At 44.5% G+C, this 19,523-nt stretch overlaps 5 protein-coding genes across 5 annotated transcripts; 3 read left to right on the top strand and 2 right to left on the bottom strand.

Moving 5' to 3' along the window:
* Nucleotides 1-5,009: 5,009 nt before the first annotated feature.
* On the bottom strand, nt 5,010-6,123 carry LOC124468620 (histone H2B). Its single transcript, XM_047021455.1, has one exon. It carries the CDS (start codon nt 5,565-5,567, stop codon nt 5,193-5,195), a length of 375 nt encoding a protein of 124 aa, XP_046877411.1. The 5' UTR covers nt 5,568-6,123; the 3' UTR covers nt 5,010-5,192.
* A 144-nt stretch (nt 6,124-6,267) lies between these two features.
* LOC124468623 (histone H4) lies at nt 6,268-7,190 on the bottom strand. The gene has a single exon (XM_047021458.1). The coding sequence runs from the start codon at nt 6,687-6,689 to the stop codon at nt 6,378-6,380; it is 312 nt and encodes a 103-aa protein (XP_046877414.1). The 5' UTR covers nt 6,690-7,190; the 3' UTR covers nt 6,268-6,377.
* Nucleotides 7,191-11,587: 4,397 nt separating this feature from the next.
* LOC124468612 (histone H1-like) lies at nt 11,588-12,521 on the top strand. The gene has a single exon (XM_047021446.1). The coding sequence runs from the start codon at nt 11,636-11,638 to the stop codon at nt 12,245-12,247; it is 612 nt and encodes a 203-aa protein (XP_046877402.1). The 5' UTR covers nt 11,588-11,635; the 3' UTR covers nt 12,248-12,521.
* A 2,553-nt stretch (nt 12,522-15,074) lies between these two features.
* On the top strand, nt 15,075-15,684 carry LOC124468618 (histone H2A). Its single transcript, XM_047021453.1, has one exon. The coding sequence runs from the start codon at nt 15,112-15,114 to the stop codon at nt 15,496-15,498; it is 387 nt and encodes a 128-aa protein (XP_046877409.1). The 5' UTR covers nt 15,075-15,111; the 3' UTR covers nt 15,499-15,684.
* A 655-nt stretch (nt 15,685-16,339) lies between these two features.
* Nucleotides 16,340-16,933, top strand: LOC124468616 (histone H3). The gene has a single exon (XM_047021450.1). It carries the CDS (start codon nt 16,505-16,507, stop codon nt 16,913-16,915), a length of 411 nt encoding a protein of 136 aa, XP_046877406.1. The 5' UTR covers nt 16,340-16,504; the 3' UTR covers nt 16,916-16,933.
* Nucleotides 16,934-19,523: the final 2,590 nt, after the last annotated feature.

The following is a 19,523-nucleotide window of genomic DNA, read 5'->3' as shown; positions in this document are numbered from 1 at the left end:
GAGGCCTGGTGAAGAGCCCTCCAGTGATCGGAGCCCCACTTATGGCTTGGCTACGGAGAGGGAGCTCTTAGAGCGCAGATATTTGTCTGATGCTGTCATTCAGACCACTCAGAGTGCGCGCACACAATCTACTGCTTGAGGGTACGCGTTGCGCTAGCGAGCCTTTGCACAATGGTGTGGAAAACATAACCTTGACCCGGTATCATGTCCGGTCGAAATGTTCTTGTGTTTCTTACAATTTTTGTTTGACGAGGGCTTAGCCGCGAGCACTGTGCGTGTTTACGCAGCTGCCATTTCGGCGTGTCACAAGGGGTTCGCCAAAACGACACTGTTCAGCCACCTGCTGGTCAAGCGTTTTCTGGCTGCGGTGTGTAGGCTAAGGCCACCTCCGAGAGCGTCAGCACCTACATGGGATGTATCTCTGGTGTTAGACGCTCTGTGTTGGCCACCTTTCGAGCCCATAGACAATGTGTCATTACGTCTGCTTTCTCTCAAAACGAGTCTTTGACTACGGCTAAGCGAGTGACTTGTGCGCTTTTTTGATCATCTCAGGTGATCAAACAAGAGCAGTGTTGCGCCCTAATCCGGCTTTTATCCCCAAGGTGAATAGCCGAGCGTTCAAGGCAGAGAGCTGCGAACTGAGAGCTTTTTGAGATGCTTACACAGGCTGTGCCCGGTGCGCTCTCTCTCGCGCAATCTGGAGTGCAAAGCAAACATCAGATCTTCTCCCCAGTCACTGATCTACTACGGCGGATCCAGGGCTGTCTTACCACTCACAAAACAGAGACTTTCTCACTGGCTCTGCGAGGCTATTGGGCTCACGTACAAGTCTATAAGATGCCCCGTGCCACCTGGTATTCGGGCTCATTCCACCCGAGGAGTAAGTAAGTAAGACTTTTTTATATATTTATATAGCACATTTCATACAGGAATTGCAGCTTAAGGTGCTTAACATAAAATCAACAAAAACAATAATACAAGTGAAACATAACAAAAAACATGCACTCTCGCACAGTCTTTGTGGTATCCCAATTTAAAAAATAAATAAGTAAAATTATAATAACAATGATAAAAACTACAAAATAACAAAATACAATGACTCAACAAAATAGATCAAATGTAACATATAAGCAATAGTGCAAGTCGAACACAATCTTTGCGGGAATACAAAGCAAATCTATAAAAATAATAATATAACTACTAAAAGTTGTAAAACCCTTCTGAGATGAAAAAAAAATGTTAAATGCTCTGGTAAAAAGGTAGGTTTTAAGCTGTCTTTTAAAAATGTCTAGCGTATTTGCCTCCCTAATTTGTTCCATAGTTTTGGGGCGTCACCAATCTTCTTATGACTGCTTCCGGTGACCTCTAATAGGCCTGCATTTGATGATTGCAGTGTTCTAGCTGGAGTGTAGTTTATCAGAGAGTTAGCAATGTAGCTAGGTCCTTGTCCGTGAAGAGCTGTGTATGTGAGGAATAGGACCTTAAAGTCAATTCTGAAGGTAACAGGGAGCCAGTGTATGTCAGCCAGTGTATGTGTATGTGTTCTCTCCTTTTAGTTTTGGTTAATAATCTAGCTGCAGAATTTTTAATGAGCTGTAGTCTTTTAGTGGTTTTCTTGGGAAGACCAGCGAAAAGTGCGTTACAGTAGTCCAGCCGGCTGGATATAAAAGCATGAAATAACTTCTCTGCATCATTTTGGTTTATGAATGGTCATACCTTTGCTATATTCCTCAGGTGAAAGAAAGCAGTCTTGGTCACTTTATTAATGTGAGAGTTGAACTTCAAATCTGAGTCCAGGATTAGCCTACACCGAGACTTGTCACCTCTGGTTTAAGCCAGGGGGTTAAACCTCCTAGGTTCTTAGTAAGCATCTCTCTTTTGGATTTGGGGCCACATAGTAGGACTTCGGTGTTGTCTTCCTTTAATTTAAGAAAGTTATAGCCGCCTCAGCCGCCATCCTCAGGGGTGTAGGAGTGGAGGAGATTTGTGAAGCAGCGTCTTGGTCGTCGCCTTCACCTTTTGTGCAATATTATCTGTTGGACGTTTCCTCCTCATCTTTTGCGCATTCTGTCCTCAGCATGGCTGGTGGATCAGGTGTAGCGAGATGAAAACTCACCGGCTTCTTGTGGGCCCTAAATGCGAGTTGTTTGTTGATTATATCGCCAAGTGTGGGACAGTCAGATATGCTCAGTTGAGATGTTTATACCGTATGTGTTCTGTTGCCCCTTCAGCTTAGCTGTTGTGCAGGCGAGAGGAACAACATGAGTTTTAAGTGAACTCTCCTGTTTTCACCCTGGACAGCTCTCTGTGTCACAGTAGCGGCCTGACCGGGAGGACAGACCCTATGTATTATTTACATCAGCAGGTCTGTCCTCGGTGCCATGTGAGATTGTGTCTTTTAGATCTAGTCTCACTGGGGGTATATCTGGCCTCGCTCGTGGTGCACCACGAAATAGAACGATAGTTAATGGAGGTAACTCCAGTTCTATGAGTGGAGCGGAGCCCCATAGGGCTGCAGGCCCAGCTCGACTTATTCAACCCGGCTGTATTTAATACTTTTGGGAAGATGAGTGACGGCTGTCCCCCCACCCACCTCATATAGGGCACCTGTGTGAGGGACAGGTGTGTATTCATTTTGATCTTCACTCATTAGATGCACTAGGCAGCGGGTAAACCATAAGGAGCGAAGCTCTCTTATGGGGCTCCGCTCCACTCAGAATTGGAGTTACCTCCATTAACTGTCGTTGTTTTCAACGGGATGCTCCTGCAGTGCTGATGGGCTGCTTCCATAAGTGGGATTTAGATTCCAAATCAGAAATAATGTAATGGACCACAGAACAGACCACAATGTAATTCCCTCCGACCGATCCGGGGATCTCAGCCAGGATTGAGGCCTGCCTCGCAGACATCTCCGCCTGGATGACTGAGCACAATCTCCAGCTGAACCTTGCCAAAACAGAACTTCTCATCATCCCGGCCAAACCCTCCATCTCCCATGACTTCTCAATCACCCTGGGATCTGCGACGGTGACCCCCTCATCCTCTGCCAGGAACCTTGGGGTGACCATGGACGACGAGCTCTCCCTCACGGCCCACATTGCTGCGGTCTCCCGGTCGTGTAGATTCACCCTCTACAACATCCGGAAGATCAGGAGATACCTGTCTGAGCACTCCACCCAGCTGCTTGTCCAAGCACTTGTCCTCTCCAAGTTGGACTACTGCAACTCGCTGCTCGCCGGTCTCCCATCATGCGCAACCCGCCCTCTTCAGAGGATTCAGAACGCAGCGGCCCGTCTGGTCTACAATCTACCCAGACGCTCCCACGTTACCCCGCTCCTCATCTCCCTCCACTGGCTACCCATAACGGCCTGCATCAGATTCAAGACCCTGGTACTGACCTTCCGAGCAGTGAACGGAACTGCGCCCGACTACATCAAGTCTCTCCTGCAGCCTTACACCCCCACCCGCCACCTACGGTCTTCTTCAGACAACCGCCTGGTGGTCCCACCTCTCAAGACCGCCCGGTCCCAGCACAAGCTCTTCTCCTGCCTGGCACCCCAGTGGTGGAATCAACTCCCCACCTCCATCAGAGACACGGACTGTCTCTCCACCTTCAAGAGAAGGCTCAAGACGCACTTGTTCCGGGAGTACAATGGTACTTAGGAATGGTTTGCTGAATCCAACGCTAGTTTCCTCAAGGTTCACAATGACTCTTGCTTAGACTGTTGCTCTTGTTGGTTAGTGGTAGCTGATTTAAACTGTTGTATTCTTCTTTTTTAGTTGATCCTATTTGTATTGCTTTCCTACAGGTACACCTGCACTTAGAGATTAATGTTGTGTAATTTTAACTTGTTTAACTACATGCTCTTATGGTTTCTTCCCTTTAGCACTATTTTTTGGTTGTTCACAATATGTACTTCTTGTTTTTGACTACCCGCAATGCTGTGGGGCTATCTTGTTGTTATTATCAGTGACCTATGCACTTTGTGAAGCTCTCTCTTGGAAGTCGCTTTGGACAAAAGCGTCTGCTAAATACTGCCATACTGGAATGTTGGGCTCCTAAACATCAGATCTCTATCCACAAAGGCCGTTTTGATTAATGATCTGATGTCTGACTGCAGCCTGGACCTGATTGGTCTCACCGAAACCTGGCTAAAACCTGATGAATATTTCCCCCTGAATGAAGCTTCGCCTCCTGATTTTGCGTATTCACACATCCCTCGTGTTTCAAAGAAAGGTGGTGGTGTTGCTATGTTATATAAAGCTAGCTTCAACCTCAGCCTAAAATCTGTCAATACCTTTAAATCATTTGAGATAATTTGTATGAAACCACCAACTACTTTAAAAAGGACTAATTCTACTACTGTTGCCCCCCCTCCTTCATTTTGTATAGTTACTCTATACCGGCCCCCTGGCCCATACTCCCTCTTCCTTGAGGAATTTGCTGATTTTAGTGCTGATCTTGTGACATACACTGACAATATCTTAATTATGGGTGATTTTAACATTCATGTCGATGACCCAAAAGATCCTCTAAGTAAGGCCTTTACTGCTCTTATGGATTCCACGGGTCTCACTCAGGTGGTTTCTAAACCTACCCATCTTCACTCGCATACATTGGATTTAGTTCTCACGCGGGGAATCAAGATTAGTGATGTCATTGTTCATACCCACAATCCTATATTATCAGACCACTGCCTGGTAACCTTTAAAATGGATCTCTGCCAGAGCCTTGGAGTGGAGTTAGCTTGTGTTCTGCTCCTCTCTCTTACCAACCGTCTCTGGAGGAGGGGATCCCTCTCTGAATTGCTCCTCCCAAGGTTTCTTCCATTTTTTCTCCCGGTGGGAGTTTTTCCTTGTCTTCCTTGAGGGTTTAGGTTGGTTGAGGGGCAGTTCTATGGGCGCATGTGAAGCCCTCTGTGACATGCTTGCGTGTAAAAAGGGCTATACAAATAAATTTGATTTGATTTGATTTGCTAAATGAATAAATGTAAATGTAATGGTGAAAAGATTTGGCAATGCATTTGTACTGACCAAGAGCTAGGAAACTAATATCTGTTCGCAGATACCATAGCAAGTTGCTTCTGGTCTGTCATACCCTTGAAAGGCGCAAATGGAAATTGGCATTTTAAAGTTGTGTGGGTGGCTCTTAAAAGAGCCTTTGGGGTACAGTGGTGTCATATAGCACCCGTTTACTTAGAGCTGGTGTACTTCGTCACAGCCTTGGTACCTTCGGACACGGCGTGCTTAGCCAGCTCACCGGGAAGCAGCAGGCGGACGGCGGTCTGGATCTCCCTGGAGGTGATAGTTGAACGCTTGTTGTAGTGGGCCAAGCGGGAAGACTCTCCGGCGATACGCTCGAAAATGTCGTTAACAAAGGAATTCATGATTCCCATGGCCTTGGACGATATACCGGTATCGGGGTGGACCTGTTTCAGTACTTTGTACACGTAGATGGCATAGCTCTCTTTCCTTGACTTCCTGCGCTTCTTACCTCCCTTCGCAGCAGTCTTGGAGACGGCTTTCTTGGAGCCCTTCTTGGGCGCTGACTTCGCTGGCTCAGGCATGTTGACGTCTCGTTTCTGTTCAGGAACGAATGAGTTGCAATGCTGTCGCTTCCCCGTATATATGGGGGGTGGGATGCAAAAATTGACGCACACCTCCCGGTACTACGAGGCGTTGACGCAGTGAAACGCGCGTGCGCCTGATTATTTGCCTCCTCTACTTCTCTTTTCCCGGTGGATTTTGTTGGCATCCCTCCAGCGCATGCGTGCATCCTTGCGGACGACATGCGCTTGCCACCCAAAAGTATCCATTTTGTTAACCATCAAAAGTTTGCCACTGTCTCATGTTTTGTTACGGATCGGTTTCAACCAACGTGTGTTTCCTTTCAAAGGTCAGATAGGGTATTTATATGTCGAACGTGTAGTTAAATTATACACATTTACTAGCTACACTAAATTCTACTGTAAAAACTGCATTGTTCCAATTACTATCATTTGCCACTTCACTCGGAATAGGAGCCTCGTTTAACTGCTGCTCAATGTCGCAAATGCCATCCTTACAAACGAAATCAAGCCTCACTAAACGTGTCCGACCACAATCCTAGCGCTGTACACACTGTGCTCGGTGGCCTAGTCAATGTTACATTGCTCGGGAACTCTACTAGCTCACATCTTGATAACTCATTCCTGATTTATAACGTAATTTCAACCTGACCCACCATTAACCACAGACGACATGTATTGATTAAAACCGAGGGAAAAAAATGTATCGTATTCAACCCTGAATTGAATATGGAAGAGTCTTTACAGAGGGTGTGGGTGGCTCTTAAAAGAACCTTTGGGTCAAGTGTCGAAACAGGTCAAAATTGTAGATTAACCGCCGAAACCATACAGAGTACGTCCCTGGCGCTTGAGAGCGTAGACGACGTCCATGGCAGTCACGGTCTTTCTCTTAGCATGCTCGGTGTACGTAACAGCATCACGGATAACATTCTCAAGGAATACCTTCAAAACACCACGAGTCTCTTCGTAGATCAAGCCTGAGATACGTTTCACGCCGCCACGACGAGCAAGGCGACGGATTGCGGGCTTGGTTATGCCCTGGATGTTATCTCTCAACACTTTACGGTGACGCTTAGCGCCTCCCTTGCCGAGTCCTTTACCTCCTTTGCCTCTTCCTGACATGACGTCAAATGCGGTGGTTTGGTGGTTGTAATGAATTGAACACAGACACACCGGCTTTATCTCTCGACGGTACGGACGTGAAGGAACACTGCAAGCGCCATTTTTATAGTCTCTGAGGATTTGCAATGAAAGGGACTATCTCCCAACATGGCCTTCTGTATGCTGACACTATTTGTGTAGCCAACATTCTCAAAGCCATTTTCCAAAGGTAATGAAAGGGATCGCAATAGTCATACAGCGATCGGTCATAACCCCCTGGGAGCCCAGTAAAAGTGGGGTTTTCCATTACATTTATTTTTGGGGGGTGTAATTTCCTGTTTATTTAGTCTTTAAACATCTTACAATTTAGACTTTTGAAAATGTTCTTTTATTTTGTATATGTCCACGGTAGTGGACCACGGGATCATTTTTGCGTGAAAAGACAGCCAAACTTGGAGGATAGAACAACTGAACATCGCCCTAGAGCAGGGGTCGGCAACAGGCGGCCCGCGGGCCAATTGTGGCCCGCCAGCGATTTTATTTGGCCCGTCAAAATATTTCCAATGATATATTTTTTATAACGTTTTTTTCCCCGTCGACTTTTATTTTGAAACCGGAAACTGGGTATGGTGTCATTAGATGTTGTCGACTTCATGCAGCGCCGGCGTCGCCTGCAGCCCGGTTGACTTGAAGTAACCAATGGCATTCTCAGCTTCAAGGCAGCCGGCTGTCGGCGCTGCCGTCGCTGCATGAAGTCGAATACACTTATTGACTTTTCTGAAGTATTTTTTCGCCATGTCATCGCTACCATATGATCGCTACACCTCACGGCTGACAGATCGCCTGAGGTGAAAGCACAGTTATGGTTAGTAATCATGGGCAGCGCTCTCTATGGCAGCGCTAGGAAGGGGCTAGCAGGTGCTTCAGCACCCCCAAGAAAGACCAAAGCACCCCGATAGCACCCCCCACGACATTGCTTATTAATTTATAGTTTCAGGCCCGGAATGGCCATCGGGAGAATAGGGAGAATTCACGGTGGGCCGCTTTGCCCGCTTATAAATTGGGCCAGAAGATCGCCTGCTTTCTCTTTGTTTTTTTCACACACCGAATAACAGGATATGCCTTAAGTTTGTTAAGTTACTGTGTGACTGAAAAGTAAGCTAATAGGCTACATTATGTTTTAATCTAATTAAGCGCATGATCAGACCGTGCATTAAAAAGTGCAGTTCAGTTGTCGCGCATGTTTCTCAAACACAAACCATAATTTATTGTTGTGGAGGGAGTTAGCTAGATTAAGCTGAAGCGAAAAAAATAAAATGGAAGGGATAAGATCCCAGGAGGAACTGAAAAAGCCAGGTAAAAAATTAAATTTTTGCTCGCATTAATGTGAAGTTCCGATTTCACCTCACATTAAAACCTTGACTAGGTCCTAGTAATCCTATTCTCACTTGATGACAGTATTTATGTGCACCAACGATGACGACCCACCACGTTGGGATGACAGTGACGACCATGTTGATACAGTTCGTTAACAGACCACCAATGGGCTCATGCACATGGTTTATTATCGTTAGCTATTTGTAGTAGACATACCCATTCTCCATGTAGGCCTAGTTGTTGCGAGTGCACGTATCGCAAGGGCACCTATCGCAGCGTCTAAATAGGCAGTAACCCAGACTCTGGCCCGCCGTCTAGTGGCGAGGAAAAATACTGGCCCGTGGCCCAAGTTACTTGCCGACCCCTGCCCTAGAGTGACAATACATTTACATTTACATGTATTCATTTAGCAGACGCTTTTATCCAAAGCGACTTCCAAGAGAGAGCTTCACAAAGTGCATAGGTCACTGATAATAACAACAAGATAGCCCCACAGCATTGCGGGTAGTCAAAAACAAGTACATATTGTGAACAACCAAAAAATAGTGCTAAAGGGAAGAAACCACAAGAGCATGTAGTTAAACAAGTTAAAATTACACAACATTAATCTCTAAGTGCAGGTGTACCTGTAGGAAAGCAATAAAAATAGGATTAACTAAAAAAGAATACAACAGTTTAAATCAGCTACCACTAACCAACAAGAGCAACAGTCTAAGCAAGAGTCATTGTGAACCTTGAGGAAACTAGTGTTGGGTTCAGCAAACCCTTCCTAAGTAGGCTACCATTGTACTCCCGGAACAAGTGTGTCTTGAGCCTTCTCTTGAAGGTGGAGAGACAGTCCGTGTCTCTGATGGAGGTGGGGAGTTGATTCCACCACTGGGGTGCCAGGCGGGAGAAGAGCTTGTGCTGGGACCGGGCGGTCTTGAGAGGTGGGACCACCAGGCGGTTGTCTGAAGAAGACCGTAGGTGGCGGGTGGGGGTGTAAGGCTGCAGGAGAGACTTGAAGTAGTCGGGCGCAGTCCCGTTCACTGCTCGGAAGGTCAGTACCAGGGTCTTGAATCTGATGCGGGCCGTTATGGGTAGCCATTGGAGGGAGATGAGGAGCGGTGTAACGTGGGAGCGTCTGGGTAGATTGTAGACCAGACGGGCCGCTGCGTTCTGAATTCTCTGAAGAGGGCGGGTTGCGCATGATGGGAGACCGGCGAGCAGCGAGTTGCAGTAGTCCAACTTGGGCTGTAGGGTCATCTTGACAGTCAGGAAGTGTAGGTAGCACAGGTGTGAATCTAATAGGATGAAGAAAAAAACACCTATGAAAACTCATAAACAAGAACAATAATTAAACCTCACGCAAATCAAATTAGATTAAATGTAGTGGTAGTGCATTATTATAAAATTATAGTGTTGACCATACTCATGGAAACAAACGTTGCATTCTTGAGACATTTTTTATGGCATTCATGGCATCACTGTGGAAATCTTAAAATCTTAGAGATAACAGAAACATATAACATAAATAACCCTAACCCTGGTCATAAATACAACCTACTTGCTACTAGATGATGAGAGAGATGAGGATGAGTTTGAGCCTGGGATAGAAGAAGATGTTGGAAGATGATGCAGGAGGCTGAGACGTTACAGACACAGAGACAGACAGACAGGATAAGGAAAGATGTTGCCCTCTTTGGGCGAATTTACCAAAAAGGTTTATTGTCACATTTAAACGTGGGGAGTGATATTTAAAACGTATATTATAAAGTAATTGTAGTAATACAAACATGTAATAATACATATTATAGGCCTATAATATATATATAGGTATTCATATAATCAACTATATTGGAGACAGAGGCTTGCGGGGAATCTGCACCATGTTACAACATATTATTGTGTGTGTGTGTGTGTGTGTGTGTGGGGGGGGGGGGGGGGGGGGGGGGGTTGCCACGTTGTAAATAAAAACGGTGGAAAATGCAGCCTTTATTTGTATTATTATTTTTGTTGTTGTTATTATTATTATGTATTTAATCTACATAGTGATTTACATAATGTGGACACATGTAGTTTCTAGAGATATGCATAATAAACCCGTTACAAAATACACACTTTTTTTATGTCGAGGCAGTGCTTAACCTACATCGGCTTCAGCAGACAACTGATCTTTGTATTCTTTAAAAGTCATAAAGGCTCTTGGGGGCTTTGAAGGTGCGTATGGATATCGTTTTAAGACACTTGAGAGTGAGTGTAACGAACTAGGCCTACCCGTTTTTAACTGGCACTTGGGGTTACACATTACAAAGACATTTCAGTTTGTATTTGATTTATGCACTGAAACAGACAATTTTGCACGTTGAAATACTCAAATCGTCATGATCCATGTTCTTGTTTCAATTGCAAATGACCAAATGTGAATTTTGATCTTAAAAAAATAACTTACGTTCCACATACATATTTCGAGTAGGAGTAGGCTACCTTGATTTGTTCAGGGTTCCATTTCACACATATTGTCACGCACATTCGTGTATTTAATTCTCCGTCTAATTATTAAAAAGCAGTGAAATATGGTGTTTTCTTCATTCAGAAAGTAAGTATTGAAACTCGTCTCTGCATTCAGAATGTTTTTGGTTTGAACGGTCATCGTGAACTTCAAAGATTAGGCATGGTCTTTTGACACTGTGTCGTGCTATGTCCGTGACAGATAACCGTAGTCTTAACTTGACATCACGTATTCACATTTCTACACAATCTCTACTCCTTGCCATTTCATGAGGTGAAATGCTAAGACCACAGGGCGATGTTTGTGTCTCGGGTCCAGGTCGCTGCAGTTGGCGCCTGCCTTGAGAATGACACCACAACTGATAAACATAATGCTGTAGGCTATGGATTATATCCTGCGTTACATGCGTCGCTATTGGTGGCTGTGAGTACACACCATAAGTAATGGTTTCAAAGAAATTAATTGGGTAAAAGGGCTGTATTTGGTGATTTAGCCTTTCTCGGAGAGTGAAAATATAGGTCAAATCATTTGGGGAAGGGAGACAGAATCCACCGATGGCTCGGGACTTGAGACCTGTGTTTTACGCGACTCAGAAGACGCACATTAAAAACCTTTGGCACCCGAATTGGCTAGCCCAAAACTGCAAAGTATATTGCCTGACATCTTGGCCCACTGTGCAACGTGTACTGGTCGGAATAGAATACACTTTTAAACACTTTAGAGGGAAAATGCCATCGGTAAACCCGTGGGCAAAGCCCATTCTCGGAGTTCAACGCTGGCGTGTTGGGACAGTTGCAACTAAAAACAGGAGGCTTCCACTACTAGAACAAGTTTATTATGAGCATTAAGAAGTTTACTTTCTAGCCACCGATGCTTTTGGACAGTTTGTCTATTCCAGCTTCGATTTGTACACCGTTATACACGAGGAGAAAACACAAGTGGCACAGCTTGTCGATTGCAGACTGCGGTCGAGCTGACTAATTGAGTCTACACAGTTCTCATACCGCCTTTAAGGCCAGCCCCCAGCCCGGAGCCGAACACTACTCCCGAGCACAGAAATCAGTGGAGTTTACTCGAGCAATCGGTTCAAACGACAGACATGGCAGAAGTCGCCCCTGCAGCTCCCGCTCCGGCCAAGGCACCCAAGAAGAAGGCAGCAGCTAAGCCCAAGAAAGCGGGACCCAGCGTCAGTGAGCTGATTGTTACGGCTGTGTCCGCCTCCAAGGAACGCAGCGGCGTGTCCCTGGCAGCGCTCAAGAAGGCTCTTTCAGCGGGGGGCTACGATGTAGAGAAGAACAACTCCCGCGTCAAGATCGCCGTCAGGAGTCTGGTTACGAAGGGGACCTTGGTCCAGACCAAGGGAACCGGCGCCTCAGGGTCTTTTAAGATCAACAAGGCCGCCGAGACCAAGGCAAAGAAGCCTGTCAAGAAGGCCGTCACTCCGAAGCCCAAGAAGGTTGTCGCTAAGAAGCCCGCTGCGGCCAAGAAGCCCAAGAAGGCTGTGGCGAAAAAAACGGCACCTGCCAAGAAGTCTCCCAAGAAGGTAAAGAAGCCCGTGGCAGCAAAGAAGACTACCAAGAGCCCCAAAAAGGCCAAGAAGCCTGTGACGCCCAAGAAGGTAGCAGCCAAGAGCCCGAAGAAGACAGTCAAGGCAGCCAAGCCAAAGGCGGCCAAGCCCAAGGCCAAGAAGGCTACACCCAAGAAGAAGTAATTTCTTGAATACGACTTCTACGTGGCAGTTGCATTGCTCAGTTACACATGCAAAAACAAAAGGCTCTTTTAAGAGCCACCAGCTCTTTCCGTTAAAGCGCATTTGCATTTGTTAATTTCCCTCCACAAATACTAGGTGTTTGGCTGAAGCATAACTATTGCTTTGAGTAAATGGGATTATCATACTCTGTCGTTGACATGGGCATCCCTCCGGTCAAACAGGCCACAAGTATTTGTTACATTGTGGGGGAAATCTTCCCCCGCTCATAGACCGCTTTTCATGGTAGCGACTTAAAATAAACAAAGTTTCTGAGTTCCATTGCGTAGTGCTCCGCTCCACAGGGCAGCTCAGCTCAGAGAGCAAACATAGACTTTATATTATATATATTATATTATATATTAATCAGCAAATGAATGAAGATCAAAATGTATCTGCATGCATGGGCGTCGCCATAATGTACCTTGGGGGGGTCACGTCTAGCTTGGTCCTAACCAGACCCTCTTACATTTCATTTGTACAGAGGGTCTGGGATCTCTCGATTGACAAACGTTAACTTCCTTGAAGGCGGGTCCTCTGTTGAAGTTTAAAACTATTGGATCCGCCCAGAGCCACTCAGATTTGCCTTAACTAATCGCAAGCGTTCGACTTAGCCAACTCCTTCACCACTACTGTAACGGAGCTAGCTGCCATAGCTGGAAAATCAAACGTTTCCCGAACCCCGTGGGGAGGAGGGCCACAACATCATGGCCACCAACAAAACTCAGCAAGGAATGTTCTTGCTCCGGCTTTAACCTATATTCGGCAGCGTTGCCACAACCGTAGAATAGTTTGCTCGCATCTTTCTCCGCCGCCATTACTGAACTACTCAAACAAGTGCACGACATTAACGTCATCGTTCTCAGCCACTCCCTCTGTTCGCTGATTGGACCTACAAAAAATGTGTTTCTGGAAACCGACATCAGAGCCTAGCTCCCAGACCTAGTACAGAAGCAAAATCCAAATTGAGCGGAAGTACGTAGGAGGGCAGAGCCAGGCTAGGTCACGTCCCCCTCACTTAAAAAAAACAAAACACATTTGCGATCAAAATATTAGTGCAGGGGTGTGGAGCGCTCGTACTGTCGTTGCCAACAATTTGTGTTGGAATTAAAGCCATTTTAGCAGAACCGCGTTGTCCGCTTTCCATCAAAAGTAATTGGGTGTGCTAGGCAACACCTGAACACACTGTGAGAAGATTTGAGAGCTAGCTACAATTAGCCTACCATTTATTTTCATTTACATAATGAAAAGAGCTAAAAATGCTATACAATAAACAACTTACTAACCTCGACCGTTCGGTTAGTGAGTAGTTATTATTTAGCCATTACAAGTGGAACAGCATTTGTTGATTTCTTAATCTGGGTCTAAAATATGTAATGTTTTTGGCCGTGTTCAGACCTAGGCGTCTGTTTCAGGCAGAAAGAGATGACAAGGATGTTTTTTTTTTAGTAGCTAAAAAATAAATTCATCATCGCCTACTACCCCTTCTGGGGCTTAGGCCGCAAACAAGAGTTCTCCAAGCATCTCGGTCCTGAGCCAACATCTCAAGCTGTCCCCCAGTGATGATGATGACAAAATAAATTGCTGGTGTTTTTTTTATTGCGATAACAACCGTGAGATAATCTGGAGTTAACCTTAGCTAACATGCTAGTTGCTAGAATTGTCTTCCAAATTAAACAGGGTTGCTCAACTTGTGATTTTGGAAATATGCAGAATTTCCTTGCTACATGTTAGTCTGTAACATGAAGTCAAAACTGTCAAACCATTAAAACCATACCCTCAGGATGTTATCTAATGAGACAAGAGACACGTCCTTCTCTCCATATTAGTATGCTGCCTATGCATTATACATTTGGTATTGGTAAATGGAGTATATGGCTGATACTTTTTGGGGCTTTGCTATTTAGGGAAACTGATTCAACCACCTAAACCATGTTTTTTCTGAAAGCTTACATCCTAAGGATGTGATCTGTGGAAAAGACTAGCCTACAGGTTTGAACACACACTATTTCTGAACTGTCCAGTCATGCTTTAGGGAGATGCTATTTTTTTATGTAGCCTACATACTAAACTACTACTAAACCTATACCAATTGTGAATTTGATATGCTGATAACATGACGCCTCAGAAATCTTCATATGAACAATCTACATTAAGCTTATTTCAATTATCAATATGAAAGAATGCTCAATGCATCTCCATGTCTCCTGATATAGCCTAGATGGTTGAGATTGAGAGTGAGTCAGAGGCAGGGGCAGCATGCAGGGGCAGTGGAGACAGCTCTGTTGCTGAGGTGAGTGCTGAAAGATGACAGGTAGTTGAAGATGTCCCATTGTTTATTGGAAAGTTTCGTTTTCAAAATATTTTTATGTCCAGCCCCTCAATATATGTATAACAACTATGGTAAATAGTTGTGGTAAATGCACCAGAATGCGGGAAATTGCATCTACATCTTTAGAAAAATTCATGGGGAGAAACCCCTAGACCCCAGGCAAAATGTGTGTCCCCCACTCTCAAAATGCTGCCGACGCCCATGCGCATCTGTAACATCTAACAAAAATGCTGGTTCTGAAGAAATTTGATGTCAACCATTTTAGCGAATGGTGCCCAAAATGAGGAGCGACGGAAAGGAACAAAGAGAAGGATGGGGACCAAATACCCCCCTCGCCGTTTGAGATTAAGGAAAAGACTCCGCCTTCAGTTTTGCCGCTACCTCTGATTGGATTGAGACTGAACCGGCCTTGTGACCAATGACTGCCAGTTACCGTGAAGTATAATATCTGGGCTATGACCGATGCCATTCACTGTAATCTAAAAAACCCAACAAAATGAGCGGAAGAGGAAAAACCGGAGGAAAAGCCAGGGCCAAGGCAAAGACCAGGTCTTCCCGCGCCGGGCTTCAGTTTCCCGTGGGACGTGTCCACAGACTTCTCCGTAAAGGAAACTACGCTCAGCGTGTGGGAGCTGGCGCACCCGTGTACTTGGCCGCTGTACTCGAGTACCTGACTGCTGAGATTCTTGAGTTGGCTGGCAACGCTGCCCGCGACAATAAGAAAACTCGCATCATCCCTCGTCACCTGCAGCTGGCTGTCCGCAACGACGAAGAATTGAACAAACTCCTCGGCGGTGTCACCATCGCACAGGGTGGAGTTCTGCCTAACATCCAGGCAGTACTTCTTCCCAAGAAGACCGAGAAGGCCGTCAAGGCCAAGTAACGTTCCTGTGTGATTTCATGTGATTACTCAACCTTCCAAAGGCTCTTTTAAGAGCCAACCATTTAACTCAAGAAAAGCGCTTTCACCATATTAACCTATTGCATAGAGGTATCATATTATTTCACTAGTGGACTATTCATAGATGTAGTGGGCTACACCAAAACTCCATGCCCCACGTGACTGAACAATAATAAACATACTGCATTTCAAATAAAGTTTGAAATTTAGACGGGCACGGAGACTTTGTAAAATCCCCTAAGGCTCGTTCAAAGAGCCATCCACATCACTCTTGCAAAGCCAATATGTTCTTGAGGTTTTTCATGAGCCAGACAGTTAACAAGTTACTAATGTGTCACCTTGAATATCCCTTATGAGTGTTACGTCCCTCATGAAAAGTAAAATGTGTCCTTACCAGGTGTAGCCTACTTGGGTCTACTAAAGAGCGTCGCCCAATGGCTTTCTGAAAACCATCTTAATACGCGCGGCCATATTTGTCTATCTACTCTCGATATAACGCTTTTCAAACAAGCACCAAAAGGCTGAGAGGTTAATCGTCTATTGCGCACAGGAATAAAGATGCTCATTTACAAATGAGAGAATCTATTTTTTATCTTCATTGGAGGAAACCTTTTGTGGAAGAAGAAAGAAAAAGAAAAAGAAGAACAAAAGGTATATATCTGCACGCAAATAAATACGCTGTCCCCGCGTAATAGAATAGCGTTATTCTGGAAATTGTGATTAAATTTGGCCTTTTGAAAGGGAAAATTGAAGTTGTTTGAGACGGATTCTTAAATTTAAAATAATAATTGCAAACCAATCTTAGGAGTGGGGCGGAGTCTCGTTTGAATTTTTGGCGGGCCTGACTACATCCAATGGCGGGGGAGAGGGAGGCTCCTGCCTGACAATGAGGCTGTCCAATCAATGCACGACGTGGCTGGAGATATAAACTTGTTCACTTCCCCTTTACCGTATTCAGTGTCGTATCGAAGAGAAGGGAACAAGCACCATGGCCAGAACCAAGCAGACCGCTCGTAAATCTACCGGTGGCAAAGCCCCGAGGAAGCAGCTCGCCACCAAGGCAGCCCGTAAGAGTGCGCCAGCCACCGGTGGCGTGAAGAAGCCCCATCGTTACAGGCCCGGCACCGTGGCTCTGAGAGAGATCCGTCGCTACCAGAAGTCGACTGAGCTGCTGATCCGCAAGCTCCCCTTCCAGCGTCTGGTCAGAGAAATCGCCCAGGACTTCAAGACTGACTTGCGGTTCCAGAGTTCCGCAGTGATGGCTCTGCAGGAGGCTAGCGAAGCCTACCTGGTCGGTCTCTTCGAGGACACCAACTTGTGCGCCATCCACGCCAAGAGGGTTACCATCATGCCCAAGGACATCCAACTGGCCCGCCGCATTCGCGGAGAGCGTGCCTAAATGTAATTTGACTGCAACACCCCCAAAGGCTCTTTTAAGAGCCACTTCATTATCTCTATGAAAAGACCAAGTACTCCCGTTTCCTTGCATGCTTGTAGTATTTGAAATAACATTACCATTTGACACTGCTGGCAACAGTGTTGAGTATGCCTGTCCAAGGAATGTGATTTGCATCAAATGCACTAACAATCGATGACATTAAGCAGCTCCATTAGATTTTGCCCAGAACGACTGTCCCACTTTTCTAACGCACCATATACAAGAAACGATTACATGCTTGGCCTATATCGAATTAGGACTTTCCTTGCATGCTTGTAGTCTATGCAAAACGGCTGGCACCACTGCTGTAGGACTTTTCACACAAAACGACTTGCAACAAATAAGCAGGTACATTTTATCTGGTCCAGAACCAACTTATTCAAAACAATTGGTGCGGTATGAATTGAATTCCCAAAATGCTACTACTCAAGTCTCACAAATATCCACTCTTCTATCCCAAAATATCAAAAACTTGCACTCATTTTATTTGAATGTTGGCCCAAAAGAAAAGCTTTTTCTTGAATAATTATTTTATAAAGAATTTATAGAGGATTGGCACACTGCCCTCGGGACTTCAGGTGCCACCAACCCTGGTAGGCTAGCATATGTGGTCTATTTATTTCACTAAAACATATATAATTTTAACATTCATATTTTCGGTTTCTTACAGATAACTTACATTTAAAGGTAGTCGCTTGTTGATTTGAACTCATCATTAAACATTACCTCATTCATTTACATTTACATTTATTCGTTTAGCAGACGCTTTTATCCAAAGCGACTTCCAATTCATGGTTCATGGTCCGTGTTCAGTGTGGTGCACTCAATGATATCAAATGGCGCAGTGACTTCTTTCATCCATTCAAATAGGCCGAATGACAGATTACATGTTGGAGACACAGTCTTGTGTTATACAAATGGACGTACAAAAGGAAGTAAAATCACAGTTTTATCTATATGATTATCTATTATCTTGTCCAAGGGGTATCAAAAAATGTGTCCAAGCCATAGTTAGACTGAGCAATTACATATCTCTTTTCACAGCTTCTTTGCTTTATGACATACCAAAGTCATGCAGGAATTGATGATGCAATAGCTTTGATTGTCATCCATTTCAGGAGGAATGAAGCATTATTTCAAAGTAGGGTAACAACAAATTTGATCACATCTATATACACATAGACATCTTAGGTAGCAAAGTCACTGTGCCACAGAATACTCATCAGAATGAGAGTGAAACTGAACCACCAGTTCCCAGGTGGTCAGAAATGACAATACAAGAACTCAATTTGAATTGAGCATTTCTTACAACATACATTAACACATATAACATATTTCAGAATACACCACTTGTTCTTTCAGTTTAACATTTCCTTTATTTTCAATATAAAAACAAAAAGTTCCTCTTTTCATGGAATGACCACATTAAGCATACACATACATTTTTTGAAGCTACGTTCAGGACTTTATTTTTACAAATACTGGGGCAACCATTCAATTGTGTAAATACCACCAGAACCAACAAAAAGAACTGTACTCCCTGCAACACAATAGGAGGGTTAAAAAGCAAAGTAAAAACTGTTGTTCTACTTGGTGCAGTCACAATTGACAACAGGTGGAGGACAATTCTCAGTTTATGTAGCCAAATCACATTTAATCATCCCCATTCTTGATTTGGTTGCAATTTTATAAGAGGCCATATAATCAAAGGTCAGTTATTTTATAAGATGTAGGAATGTAGAGCTTAGCCTGGCAGTGTTTTTACCCTTATACCCTGTATGCCATGTTGACGTATCCACTATTACTATTAGACAAAAAGAAAATATTGTGGTCTGTAGGCCACAATAGAACTATCTATGATCTAATAACATCCCATGACCCTAAGATTGCTAGTAAATATGTCATCTTTATCATCCAAGTTGATTCAGGATTGAGTCTCCTGTGAGGTTTCGTGTTCCTCCTGTAAGATGAATCATTCATTTCTAAATTCATAGAAAGAGACGCTTCTCTGTAGTTCACCTGAACATAACCATGATGTAAGAACAAATAGACTTAGATACAAGCAATGTTTAATGAAATCCAGGGCTATTGGGTTGGTAGATGAAGTGCTGATTCCTATCTCAGGTTCCTACAACAGCCGCAATGGCGTACAACCACACGCCACCTTGTTCAGGCTGTACTGTACTGAGACTGACTGTGCTGCTCCCAGTCTACCCTGGTTGTATGTGTTCCAGGGCATCTGTGTTTCATAACGGTGGGTCTAAACAACAACATGGACAATCTCTGTGAAAGGGGGGACTAGTATGGATAGACTGCATCTTTGTAATATTAACCCACACCAGAGTTGCTTTGATCTACTAGGCCCACTATGATGTCATAAGCGTAACCATAGAAATCGGAATGGACTGGAATGGAATTCTGACACAAGACACATACAAGTTACTAATCAGTCAGATGCGTTTGAACATTTGATGAACATGTTTTTGGAGACGGTGAATTGATCAGGACTTGAAAATGATTCTCAGCAAGATGCTACCCAAGTTTGGGTGCAACCGTACACATCCTTTAG

This window comes from Hypomesus transpacificus, chromosome 6, assembly GCF_021917145.1.
Source record: "Hypomesus transpacificus isolate Combined female chromosome 6, fHypTra1, whole genome shotgun sequence".
Lineage (NCBI taxonomy): Eukaryota > Metazoa > Chordata > Actinopteri > Osmeriformes > Osmeridae > Hypomesus > Hypomesus transpacificus.
Note: the sequence above shows the minus strand (reverse complement) of the source record. Positions and strands in the feature narration are given on the sequence as shown.

Excerpts from the sequence above, each read along its gene's own strand:
- LOC124468620 (XM_047021455.1), bottom strand. The coding sequence starts at position 5,567 with ATGCCTGAGCCAGCGAAGTCAGCGCCCAAGAAGGGCTCCAAGAAAGCC.
- LOC124468623 (XM_047021458.1), bottom strand. The coding sequence starts at position 6,689 with ATGTCAGGAAGAGGCAAAGGAGGTAAAGGACTCGGCAAGGGAGGCGCT.
- LOC124468612 (XM_047021446.1), top strand. The coding sequence starts at position 11,636 with ATGGCAGAAGTCGCCCCTGCAGCTCCCGCTCCGGCCAAGGCACCCAAG.
- LOC124468618 (XM_047021453.1), top strand. The coding sequence starts at position 15,112 with ATGAGCGGAAGAGGAAAAACCGGAGGAAAAGCCAGGGCCAAGGCAAAG.
- LOC124468616 (XM_047021450.1), top strand. The coding sequence starts at position 16,505 with ATGGCCAGAACCAAGCAGACCGCTCGTAAATCTACCGGTGGCAAAGCC.